A 13,371-nucleotide genomic window follows, 5' to 3' on the forward strand; every position below is an offset into this window, starting at 1 on the left:
GGAGAAGAACAGAGCTGTACTGGAGGATGATGGGAGAGAGATCACAGAGTTGTACTGGAGGAAGATAGAAGAGAGATCAAAGAGCTGTACTGGAGGATGATGGAAGAGAGATCACAGAGCTGTATTGGAGGATGATAGAAGAGAGATCACAGAGCTGTACTGGAGGATGATAGAAGAGAGATCACAGAGCTGTACTGGAGGATGATAGAAGAGAGATCACAGAGCTGTACTGGAGGATGATGAAAGACATTTTTCTTTCAGAATGATGGAAACATAAAAAGACATTTAATAATGAAGCTCCTTACCTGGATAGAGCATAGGCACTGAAATTAAGAGAAGAGAAGACACAGAGTTAGGTTTGATCTTCGATTGATATAAAAGTTACTTTATACAGAGTAATGAGGATGTACCATGTGACCTGAGCCCCAGCAACCAATCAGATCTCAGCTCACTGTGGTCTTATGATAGAAGATATGATTTTTGTTAACGAGGCCCTTATGGTGTCCATAGCTCTGATTTGTTGCATGACCTGAGGATCATCTACGTCAGTGGTGGTCAAAGTTCTTGAATTAGGGGACCCTTAACATCAGGTAATAAAACTGCTGTGTTCTCCTTCAGAAGCAGAATAATAATATTCCAGGGCAGGAAAAGCAGCTCTAGAGTGTGACTGGGCAACACAAACATGGAGAACATACCTGTGGGGTGGTCAGTTTACCTTGTTGACTCAGCATAGTCCTCTAACTACATTGTTTACCACAATGGGACTGAGGATGGGTTTAGAGTTTGGATGTTCATTCGAATGGTAATTACTTAGGGTGTTCGGCGTGGACCAATGTGACAGCTTCTGGTTGCTAATAAAGCAGCCGGTGCTTGTACCCACCCCATCCCTGCCAACCTCTGACTTCACTTGGCCTATTCATTTTCATAGCTGGGTATCCCTAGCCTCAAAAATACATGGACATTGATCAGAGGGGTGATATCATTGCCTAAATATGGTCACATGGGCATACTGGGGTAATTATGTCAATACTATCTCTGTTCTTTCCTTTATATTGCTGATAACAGCTTGGGGAGCTGGGATTCAGCGAGTGGCGCTGTAGAGTTAGGGAATTTTCTTTCAGCAGCTGCTAGGCATCGTGGATCTACCTGCTGGGCATCGTGGATCTACATCGTGAAACTTTTTTTTCTTTAATAAAGGCCTTGTCCAAAACTGTCCCTGTGTTTTTGTTTACACTTTACAATTTTTGTGAATTAATATGTTTACTATGTCCTATTTACATAGGGGGGCAGTATCTGGATTACCCTTATTGTTAAAGGGAACTTCAAGATTCAAAAAAAAAAAACCTGTTCCCAGACCCCCACAACCACTAGGCCAAGGTTGTGGGGAAGAAGCCTTTCACTTCATCAACATGGGGAGAAGGTGCTTTGCCTTGGTGCTCATCTCCACCTTCTCTGGTCAGCCAGGCTGCATGCTCAGGTAAGGGTTTGCTATGGAATTTTTGGGGAACCTCATGTTTTTTTGAGACTGATCAAGACATGTCTCAGTGAATGGTATTTTTTTTCTTTGGGCAAGTGATTGGCATCATGATTTAGATAGATCAACATTGCTGGACGATGTGATGGATGTAGATTGACATTGTGGGACCTTTTTTTAATGTAAGGACTTGTCATAAACTGCCTTTTTTTGTTAACAATTTATAATTTTTTCACCCAGTTTAAGGGTCTGGTATGAATTTGTTTTTGGGGGGATACCTCATGATTTTTGTATAATTTTTAGTGGGGTACCCCCTTAAAATCCATACCCAAATCAAAGGGTCTAGTGTGGATTTTAAAAGGGAGGAAGGTGAATAAGAATACATGTAGCCAGATGTTCAGCAGAGCTCCTAGTTTGCTCCTAGTTTACAGACACAATACAATAGGAACCCGGCTGGAAAAATATTACCGCTCCCTCTACATGGGATGATGAGGATATGGATGTTGGAGCATTTACTGATACAGAACGTCCCCACTATTCTATAAAGGATGTGATGTATGGGCTCAGATAAAAGTGCCACATCCCTAACATAACGTCTCATGCAAAACAAAGGAAAAAATGGTGGAATTTTGGGGGCACAAGTCACACATCAATGTGTTATAAAATGACAAATATTTGATTGTACAGTTCCATCAGTTACATGTCAATCACATGACCCATTAAAATCAAACAAGTGCAAACAACCCCCCAATTGTCAAATTCATCCATCATTTACCAGACATTATAGCACCTTGGTGGACAACACCACCTATAACTTTCTCAGGAGTTTCCAAGTGGTGGTATAGGATTGGATTTGTACAGATCTACGCGTTTCATGGATAATATTCCACTTCTTCAGGAGCAGACAGGGGGAGGATAACTACTCTATAAACACCAAAAATAGGGTAAATAAAAAAATCAATAATCATTTTAGTTTGGGGAGAATTTGGTCCTGCAGAGGGAATGTTTTTGTGGGGTGATCGTGAAGATGTTTGGGTTAAATTCATGAAAGGGTTTTGGCCACTCATTAAAGGTTTGCTACAGATTTATGAAAGGGTTTTGGCCCACTCATTAAAGGTTTGGTGCAAATTTCTGAAAGGGTTTTGGCCCACTCATTAAAGGTTTGGCGCAAATGTATGAAAGGGTTTTGGCCCACTCTTTAAAGGTTTGGTGCAAATTTATGAAAGGGTTTTGGCCCACTCATTAAAGGTTTAGCGCAAATTTATGAAAGGGTTTTGGCCCACTCTTTAAAGGTTTGGTGCAAATTTATGAAAGGGTTTTGGCCCATTCATTAAAGGTTTGGTGAAAATTTATGAATAGTGTTTTGGCCCACTCATTAAAGGTTTGATGCAAATTTATGAATAGGGTTTTGGCCCACTCATTAAAGGTTTGGTGCAAATTCTTGAATAGGATTTTGACCTATTCAGGAAAGATTTGCCCTGGGCTCACCAATGTCTTCAAGTGACTCTCATACATCCAATCATTGTTAACATCTAATGTGTTACTGTGACGGGAGTCACTTTGGGCGGGGGGCCCGTGGAATCCAGAATCTCTTGGAGAGGTTGGGAAACCCTTGTTTCAGCTCCCCATGCACCTCCTATGTCTAAGTGACCCTGTGTCTATTAGGGGCACAGGGTGACCAAGAACCCCCGTCTGATCTGTACTAATCAGACTCACTGTACAACCACACTGGAATGTTGTGTATATATATATATATATATATATATATATATTGTATATTGTCTCATACTATGGTGTGCTCTGTGTTGGGTCATTTGGGGTTTGGCTGTATTCCTCCATTGTTCTATTGTGTCTGCCTTGGGTATTATGGGATGTGTATTTAGATTAGCTGTGAGAGGTGAGGGGTGAATTCCTCCAACAACACGTTATGTTACAGTATAAAGGAAATGAATGATGCTTTATATGTACAATATATTTCCTTTCCTGATGTTCAGAACTAAAAAATATAATTAAAAAAGATAGATTTATTTTTTAGCCTAATAAATATAAAATAGCGTATGCACCAGCCAGCAGGGGCAGCTCTCGGCTTCTGTTCACATCCACCAATCAGGATAAAAGAAGTCTACAGCCATTCCCAGCAACCAATCCCGTTCAGAGAAGAGCAACAACTGGAAGTAGAGTGCTGACTCACTGGAGGTGTTGCGTCATGTGATCAGTGTGCTCTGGGGGCGGGCTTAGCGGAGATGTATATGGGAAAGGACAGTGTATTACCCTGATGATGATGATGATGAGGAACACCAATGGAATTACAGAGGCCATGTCAGTTTTGGTGGGAGCCCCACCTAATTTACATGGAGATATTTCCACCTAAACCTGGAATGTGTAGAAATAGAACAGATTGTCTACAATGTGATACTCACTGTCATCAGGTGGAAGATCATTTGGGTCATGACTGTGAGGATCTGCAAAGAGAGAATCATTTAGAATTGAGATGATTCTCAGGATTTATCTTTACACACAAACACAACATTCCTCCTTTACATTTCTTTAGAATAATTTATCTTAAACCACTTGTCCCTCACCCACTAGACACGTAAGATTTGTTTTGTTTCAAATTAAAATTTGGACGCATTTTTGTTTTTTTGGAAATTTGGAAGTATCTGAATTTCCAAATTAGAAAACTACAGAATTAACGAATAACGAAAAAAAAAATTTGGATGAAATTCGAATCGTTTACGAATATTTTTCCATTTCAAATATTTTTTCCAATTTCCAAAGAGAATAAAATAGAATAGAAAATAAAGGAATAAAAATGAAAAATAAAAATAAAAAATTCTGTTCTATTCTATTTTATTCTCTTTGGAAATTGTAAAACTATTCGTATTTGAAAACCAAAACCAAATTGGTACAAAGAAAATTCCTCAAAATAGGACTGAAGGACCAAAAACAGTAAAGTATGTCAAAAAAAGTACATCATTTATTGAAACAAATAACAGACAATAATGATAAGTAGGGATGAGCTTCGTGTTCGAGTCGAACCCATGTTCGACTCGAACATCGGCTGTTCGATCGTTCGCCGAATTGCGAACGATATGGGCCGTTCGCGCCAAATTCATGTGGCGCGTCACGGCCCATAATTCACTGCGGCAGCGCAGTGCATTGCTGGCTGATGATTGGCCAAGCATGCACTATGACCCGCATGCTTGGCCAATCACAGCGCCGTCAGTAGAGAGAGCTGTAATTGGCCAAAGCCAGGGTGGCTTTGGCCAATTATGGCTCAGGGGATTTAGTACACACCCCACACTATATAAGGCCGCCTGCACGGCGGCCCTGTGTAGTGTGTGTTCCGGTGTGCTGAGAGATAGAGAGAGAGAGAGACAGTGTCATTTGATTTGAGTTAGATAGATTAGGCAGAACAGTCAGTCAGTTAGCTGCACTTACAGTGTATTGTGTATATATATGCATCCCAGGTGTTGCATATATATATATACACTGTATTCAGTTTAGCTAGATCCGTTCCTGTTATCTTCTATCTAGACTATTTACATTTAATGCAGTGCGTCCTGCTCACAGTGTTCAGCTAGATCCGTTCCTGCTATTTACATTTAGTGCAGTGCGTCCTGCTCACAGTGTTCAGCTAGATCCGTTCCTGCAATTTACATTTAGTGCAGTGCGTCCTGCTCACAGTGTTCAGCTAGATCCGTTCCTGCTATTTACATTTAGTGCAGTGCGTCCTGCTCACAGTGTTCAGCTAGATCCGTTCCTGTTATCTTCTAGACTATTTACATTTAGTGCAGTGCGTCCTGCTCACAGTGTTCAGCTAGATCCGTTCCTGTTAAATTCCTACTGACAGGCAGGCTTGTCTTGTTACAGTATTTACAGCTACCTGAAGAAAATTACTGGTGTTCTATTTGATCCTATTAGTACCACGGTCAGGCAGCTAGACTATTTACATTTAGTACAGTGCGTCCTGCTCACAGTGTTCAGCTAGATCCGTTCCTGTTATCTTCCTACTGACAGGCAGGCTTGTCTGGTTACAGTATATAAAGCTACCTGAAGAAAATTACAGGTGTTCTATCCCAGCTTAGTGCAGCTACAGGCCATTAGTATGTCTGGAAGGCCAAGAAGGAGAGGCAGACAGTCACAAGCCAATAAGAGAGGGCAAGCAGGCTCTGTGTCTAGTGCTGGTCGTGGAGACGGTGCATCCTCATCAGCACGTGGCCATGGGACACGCTTGGCCTTTTTTTCGGCAGCTGGCCGTGTTGAGCCGCAACATGCGGAAGACTTGGTCGAGTGGATGACCAAGCCGTCCTCATCCTCCTCATCCTCTCTCACCCATGCCCAGGGTGCTTTGTCTGGCAAAGCAGCGGCCTCTTCCCTCAGCTCAATGTCATCAGTGACTCCTTCCCTAGCTCCACCATGTCCTCATGAGGATTCCCTCGAACTGTTTGACCACAGTGTTGGGTACATGCTCCAGGAGGATGCCCAGCGTTTGGAAGGCTCTGATGACGATACTGAGCTCGATGAAGGCAGTAACATGAGCACGGACAGAGGGGGTGCCCAAGAAGGACAGCAATCTGGCAGTCATGCTCCCCCTGCTGCAGCATACTGCCAGGTTTGCTCCAGTGATGAGGAGGGAGGGGATGATGAGGTCACTGACTCAACGTGGGTGCCTGATAGGAGAGAGGAGGAGGAGGAGGAGGAGGAGGAGGCGGCGGCACATCACCAACGAGGCAGGATGCCCTCCAGGGGCCAGCCTAAGGGCAGCACATTGACTGCATCACACCCCAAAGCTCCACATGTGCAGGGCGCTGCAGTCTCTGCGCATTTTTCAAAAAGTTCTTTGGTGTGGGCCTTTTTTGAGACGAGTGCATCAGATCGCACCGCTGCTATTTGCAACATATGTCTCAAGCGTATCTCGCGTGGCCAAAACATCTCCCGCTTGGGTACCACATGCTTGACCAGACATATGTTGACCTGCCATGCAGTTCGTTGGCAAGCGTATCTAAAAGACCCACACCAAAGAACAAAGAGGATCTCTCCTTGCTCCTCATCAGCTGAGATTTCCAACCCCACTAGACCTTCAGTCCTCTCTGAGACCTGCAGTGAGAGGAATGAAGGTGTAGAATTAGGTGTGTCACAGCCAAGTACTTGTGGACAATCTGCTTTTGGTACACCGACGTCAGATTGTACCAGGCAAATTTCCCTGCCCCAGCTGCTGCACCGCCAAAAGAAGTTTGCTCCCAGCCATCCACATGCCCAGCGGTTGAATGCTAGCTTGGCAAAATTGCTAGCACTTCAACTGCTGCCTTTTCAGTTGGTAGACTCTGCCCCCTTCCGTGAGTTTGTGGAATGTGCGGTTCCTCAGTGGCAGGTACCCAAACGCCACTTTTTCTCACGGAAGGCGATTCCGGCTCTCTACCGGCATGTGGAAGGCAATGTCCATGCCTCGCTGGACAGGGCGGTCAGCGGTAAGGTGCATATTACCGCTGACTCATGGTCCAGCAGGCATGGACAGGGACGTTACCTAAGTTTCACGGCGCATTGGGTGACTCTGCTGGCAGCTGGGAAGGATGCAGGACAAGGTGCAGTAGTGTTGAAGGTTGTTCCGCCACCACGCCTCCAAAATGCTGATTGTGACACACCTCTCTCCTCCACCCCCTCCTCTTCTTCTTCCTCCATGGCCTCTTCCTCGGAACCAGCGGTGCTCCGTAGGCGTTCAAGGGGCTACGCAAGTACGCAGGCCAAAAGATGCCATGCGGTGCTTGAGCTGGTGTGCTTGGGGGACAGGAGCCACACTGGGGCAGAGGTTCTGTCAGCTCTGCAGGGGCAGGTTCAGAGGTGGTTGACGCCACGCCAACTTAAGGCAGGAATGGTGGTTTGCGACAATGGCACCAACCTCCTCTCTGCCCTCCGACAGGGACAAATGACCCATGTGCCCTGTTTGGCTCACGTCCTTAACTTGGTGGTGCAGCGGTTCTTGGGCAGGTACCCGGGCTTACAGGATGTCCTGAGGCAGGCCAGGAAAGTCTGTGTGCATTTCCACCGGTCATATAATGCCAGTGCTCGGCTGACGGACCTCCAAAAGGAGTTTAACCTGCCCAAGAACCGCCTAATCTGTGACATGCCCACCAGGTGGAACTCAACGTTGGCCATGCTGCAGCGGCTGCACACGCAGCAGAGGGCCATCAATGAGTACCTGTGCGACTATGGCACCAGGACAGGGTCAGGGGAGCTTGGTTTTTTTTCCCCACGCCAGTGGGCCATGATCAGGGATGCATGCACTGTCCTGTCACCATTCGAGGAGGCCACGAGGATGGTGAGCACTGACAGTGCATGCATCAGTGACACTGTCCCCCTTGTCCACCTGTTGGAGCACACGCTGCGTGGAATAATGGACAGGGCACTTGAGGCAGAACAGAGGCAGGAAGAGGAGGACTTCCTTAGCTCTCAAGGCCCCCTTTATCCAGACAGTGTTCCTGCGTGCCCGCCGATCACACAGGAAGAGGACGAGGAGGAAGAGGAGGAGGAGGAAGATTGTGTCAGTATGGAGGTGGAGCCTGGGACTCAGCATCAGCAGCAGTCTTTAAGGGATCAGTCCCAAGAAACACATGGACTTGTACGTGGCTGGGAGGAGGTGGCTGCGGACCATGTCGTTCTTAGTGACCCAGAGGACTCCGGACCGAATGCCTCAGCAAACCTACGCTGCATGGCCTCCCTGATCCTGCAAAGCCTGCGTAAGGATCCTTGTATTCGTGGTATCAAGGAGAAGGACCAATACTGGCTGGCAACCCTCCTTGATCCACGTTACAAGGGTAAGGTTGCGGACCTTATCTTGCCATCGCAGAGGGAGCAGAGGATGAAACATCTTCGGGAGGCCTTGCAGAAAGGTCTGTGCAACGCGTTCCCAGAGACTGGGAGGTTACAAACTCCTGTTTCTGGACAACGTGTTGCTGAGGCTTCGGTCAGTCAAAGAAGGAGCGGTGGAGAAGGTAGCCGTCTGACCGATGCGTTCAGACAATTTTTTGGTCCGCAGCCCCAAGGTATGATCGGTTCCAGCAACCATCGCCAGCGTCTGTTTTACATGGTGCAGGAATACCTAGGGGCAAGATCAGACTTGGACACCTTTCCCACCGAAAATCCTCTGGGTTACTGGGTCTTGAGGATGGATCACTGGCCAGAGCTTGCACAGTATGCAATTGAGCTACTGGCCTGTCCTGCATCCAGCGTTCTTTCGGAACGCACATTCAGTGCTGCTGGAGGCGTAGTAACCGATCACAGGGTGCGTCTGTCCACCGACTCGGTCGATCGGCTGACCTTCATAAAAATGAATGAGTCTTGGATCACCACCAGCTACCAAGCACCTGATGCTGATGTAACCGAATAATTTTTTTTGAAATCTCAGATCCCTTCAAAGACTGCCTATGCTGATGCTGAGTGACTATCCCTGAGTAATTATCCTCTTCCTCCTCAATCATCACGCTGATAGCTTGTAAGAACATTTTTGGTTCTGGGCGCCACCACCAGTGCCTAAGGCACAATTTTTCAGCCCCTGTTTAACAGGGGCGTGTAATTACAATTTTTGATGTAATACTTTGCAGCAGGGCTCGTTCCTGCATTCCAACTAGAGTGTCTGTGAGGGGTTGCAGTGTTGTGGCACCAGCACCAGTGCCTAAGGCCCAATTTTTCTGCCCCTGTCTAACAGGGGCGTGTAATTACAATTTTTGAAGCAATACTTTGCAGCAGGGCTCGTTCCTGCGTTCCAACTAGAGTGTCTGTGAGGGGTTGCAGTGTTGTGGCACCAGCACCAGTGCCTAAGGCCTAATTTTTCAGCTCCTGTTCAACAGGGGCATGTAATTACAATTCTTGATCTAATATTTCACAGCAGGGCCCTGTGAGGGCTTACAGTGTTGTGGCCACAGCAACACCTAAGGCCCAAATTTCTGCTGAGTATATAGGGCAGGACCCTACTTTCAAACAACTAACTTACAAACGACTCCTACTTGCAAACGGAAGGAGACAACAGGAAGTGAGATGAAATCTACCCCTAGGAAGGGAAATTCTCTCCTGTAAGAGTTAATATGGGAAAACAATTTCTCCTTTCCACTGATGCTTTCCAATCCTTGTTCCACAAAAAAACCCAAATTTTCAAAAAACATTTTTCATTGGGACAAAAAAGTGAGGTGAAATCTTCTGAAGAGGAGGAAAGACAGCAAAACAAATGTCACAGGGGTGATAACCCTTCCCTATGTTTTCCAAAAAGCTTAGAAAAGATTTTTTGGCTGGAGCTAAACACGTTAAAAATGTTCAAAATTACAAACAGATTCTACTTAACAACAAACCTACAGTCCCTGTCTTGTTTGCACCGCCTGTATATTGCTGTTCAGAGTATATAGGGCCTGGTGGCCCCACACCTTTCCTTATTTTAATTTGGGTGCGGGGTTCCCCTTAATATCCATACAAGACCCAAAGGGCCTGGTAATGGCTTGGGGGGTACCCATGCCGTTTGTCTCACTGATTTTCATCCATATTGCCATGACCCGACATGACATTAAACCCGCAAGCAGTTTTAAATGAGATTTTTTCCTCATATATAATATATAGTATATTACAGGCATACTATAGACACCCCTCAGGTACGATATTTAAAGGAATATTTCACTTTTTTTTTTTTTACTTTAAGCATCATTAAAATCACTGCTCCCGAAAAAACGGCCGTTTTTAAAAGTTTTTTTTGCATTGATCCATGTCCCCTGGGGTAGGACCCGGGTCCCCAAACCCTTTTTAGGACAATACCATGCAAATTAGCCTTTAAAATGAGCACTTTTGATTTTGAACGTTCGAGTCCCATAGACGTCAATGGGGTTCTAACGTTCGTGCGAACTTTCGGTCCGTTCGCAGGTTCTGGTGCGAACCGAACCGGGGGGTGTTCGGCTCATCCCTAATGATAAGTATAAAATGATGGATCGTTGTTTTTAATGACCAATCATTTTATACTTATCATTATTGTCTGTTATTTGTTTCAATAAATGTTGTACTTTTTTTACATTACTGTTTTTGGTCCTTCAAAGTCCTATTATGAGGAATTTCCTTTGTACTATAGGCATCAGGAATGTGGATCTAAACACTTATCCAGATAGTTGGCAAATTCTTTCTCCACTATTCTAAATTGATTCAAAAACTTTTCAAATCAATCCGAATTTGAAAAATTTAAATCGATTCGAAAACGAATAAACAAAACAAATTCCTGGCGGGCAAAGATTTAATCCTTTAATGATTTAATGACCTATCCGGGCGAGCAAAGATTTAATCCTGAACTGAAGATATATTCATCCCTGAGATTTCAATTCCTTAGTGCTACACCGAGAAAAGGTATTTGAACTTCCCTGCAACTCTTCTTCTACCTCTTTCCTGCTACTTCTTCCAGTTATCTCCCATTAAAGCATTGGAAAAGTACTAAAGTGACTGGTGCCTACACTGTTAGATAATAAGCTCAACATGGACTCTAATGCCCCGTACACACGGTCAGACTTTGTTCGGACATTCCGACAACAAAATCCTACAATTTTTTCAGACGGATGTTGGCTCAAACTTGTCTTGCATACACACAGTCACACAAAGTTGTCGGAAAATCCGATCGTTCTGAACGCGGTGACGTAAAACGCGTACGTCGGGACTATAAACGGGGCAGTGGCCAATAGCTTTCATCTCTTTATTCATTCTGAGCATGCGTGGCACTTTGTGCGTCGGATTTGTGTACACACGATCGGAATTTCCGACAACGGATTTTGTTGTCGGAAAATTTTATAGCCTGCTCTCAAACTTTTTGTGTCGGAAAATCCGATGGAAAATGTGTGATGGAGCCTACACACGGTCGGAATTTCCGACAACAAGGTCCTATCACACATTTTCCATCGGAAAATCCAACCGTGTGTACGGGGCATGAGTCTGGTATTGGTGAAACTACAGGTAAAAAGGTAACAGTAACAGCCCACTTTAAATCAGTAGCTCCACCGTGAGTTATTGCTACAGTTGTATAATCTGAGGACCATCTATATCAGAGGTGGTCAAAGTTCTTGAACTAGAAGAGCCCTGACATCACCAACGGGCCACACATAATATTCAGAAGCCAGTCCTAGACTGGAGACACATTATATGAGACTGCTAAGATCTCTGCTATTAAACCCCTTTACACATCGATTCCCTCCTGTAGAACCCTCTAGAAGTGTGCTGGACTTAGGATAGGTTATCTGTTAGTGTAGGAACATTTTAGCTTGGCTTAGTACCAAGCCTGGGCTGTGAATCTGCGTCAGGGTATAGTGACTCAGGGGCATGGAGTAAGGAGGGGCTGCCATACATATTTATGAGGACCTCAACCAATCCCCAGCAAAAAGGGGCTGGAAGGGGGCAGGCCACCTCATAAATGATGAGATGAGCCATGCCAGCAGGTGAGTTGGGTGGAAGATGGAGATAAAGTGCTGAGGAGGTTGTTGGTGGCCCTTGAGTTTGCCTCCCTAGTCTGGGTGGTGACCTCAGGCCTGGGCTCAGGTGTTGGAAGGTCCCTTCTACAACACATGGGAGGAGGCTTTCCTGGAGACATGGGAGCAAGGAGAGAGGACAGCAGGAGAAGGTCAGCACGTCTGGGAGATCTCCTGAGAGACAGCCGGGTGGGCTGGTGAGTGTCAGTCTGGAGGACTGTGGGGAGAAGATAGCCTGGAGGGATAGTGAAAGAGGCAGCTTCAGCCAGGAGGGTTGGCAGTGCGTGAAGAGGTGGTGCTGAGATCAGTAGTCACAGGAGGAATAGTACAAGCTGGACATTGTATTTCTTGCTACACAACCAAGGGGCCTCTGGTTCCTGCCTGTAATGGGCCATTGCCTTTATTTCTGGCTGAGTGACTGTCAGATCTTTACACAATGATCCAGCTGGGTTCTGCAAGCATGTGCTGGAGGAAGAACAAAGCTGTATACACTACATTGTCAAAAGTATTGGGACACCTGCCTTTACACACACATGAACTTTAATGGCATCCCAGTCTTAGTCTGTAGGGTTCAATATTGAGTTGGCTCCGCCCTTTGCAGCTATAACAGCTTCAACTCTTCTGGGAAGGCCGTCCACAAGGTTAACGAGTGTGAATATGGGAATGTTTGACCATTCCTCCAGAAGAGCATTTGTGAGGTCAGGCACTGATGTTGGATGAGAAGGCCTGGCTCGCAGTCTCCATTCTAATTTATCCCAAAGGTGTTCTATTGGGTTGAAGTCAGGACTCTGTGCAGGCCAGTCAAGTTCCTCCACCCCAAACTCGCTCATCCATGTCTGTATGGACCTTGCTTCGTGCACTGGTCCAAATCATTTGGTGGAAGGGGATTATGGTGTGGAGGGGGAGGGGAGCGCTTGATGGAACCAACACCGGGACGGATGGACAGATAGAATCAATAGATGATCATCGTACCTAACAGATTGCCTGGTGTCAGAAGTGGGATATTTCCTACCAGATCATTAAGTACAGCCTTTTTTTCTGTCTTGCCGTATCCATGTGGGAAATATCTAAACAAACCTTGTGGCAGTGGCACAGTCTTGCTTTTGGAGCAAGAGGCTAAAATTGGGTTCTGGGGAAGCAGCCCATAGTTGTAGGCTGAGAGGGAAAACGAATCAAAGTCTCTCCGTGCCAGGAGGGTCCATTAGGTAATAAGTTGTATTAATTGCTAATGTTTGTTATTAGTAGGGATGAGCTTCGAGTTCGAGAGGAACTCATGTTCGACCCTAACATCGGCTGTTCACCAGTTTGCCGAACAGCGAACAATTTGGAGTGTTTGCAGCAAATTCGAAAGCCGCGGAACACCCTTTAAAAGTCTATGGGAGAAATCAAAAGTCCTAATTTTAAAGGCTTATATGCAAG

The 13,371-nt window shown here is 45.5% G+C and overlaps 1 protein-coding gene across 1 annotated transcript in view; it reads right to left on the bottom strand.

Annotated features, from left to right (window-relative positions):
• The window catches only part of LOC141127215 (proteinase-activated receptor 1-like), a 116,400-nt gene that overhangs the window by 70,210 nt on the left and 32,819 nt on the right, over window positions 1-13,371 (bottom strand). Inside the window, exons 3-4 of the mRNA XM_073613477.1 lie at window positions 3,895-3,936; window positions 306-323 (exon numbers count right to left, since the gene is read on the bottom strand). Coding sequence (XP_073469578.1) covers window positions 306-323; window positions 3,895-3,936 — 60 coding nt within the window. The remainder of the gene's footprint in view (window positions 1-305; window positions 324-3,894; window positions 3,937-13,371) is intronic.

This window comes from Aquarana catesbeiana, linkage group LG01 (assembly GCF_042186555.1).
Source record: "Aquarana catesbeiana isolate 2022-GZ linkage group LG01, ASM4218655v1, whole genome shotgun sequence".
In the NCBI taxonomy this organism is placed as follows: domain Eukaryota; kingdom Metazoa; phylum Chordata; class Amphibia; order Anura; family Ranidae; genus Aquarana; species Aquarana catesbeiana.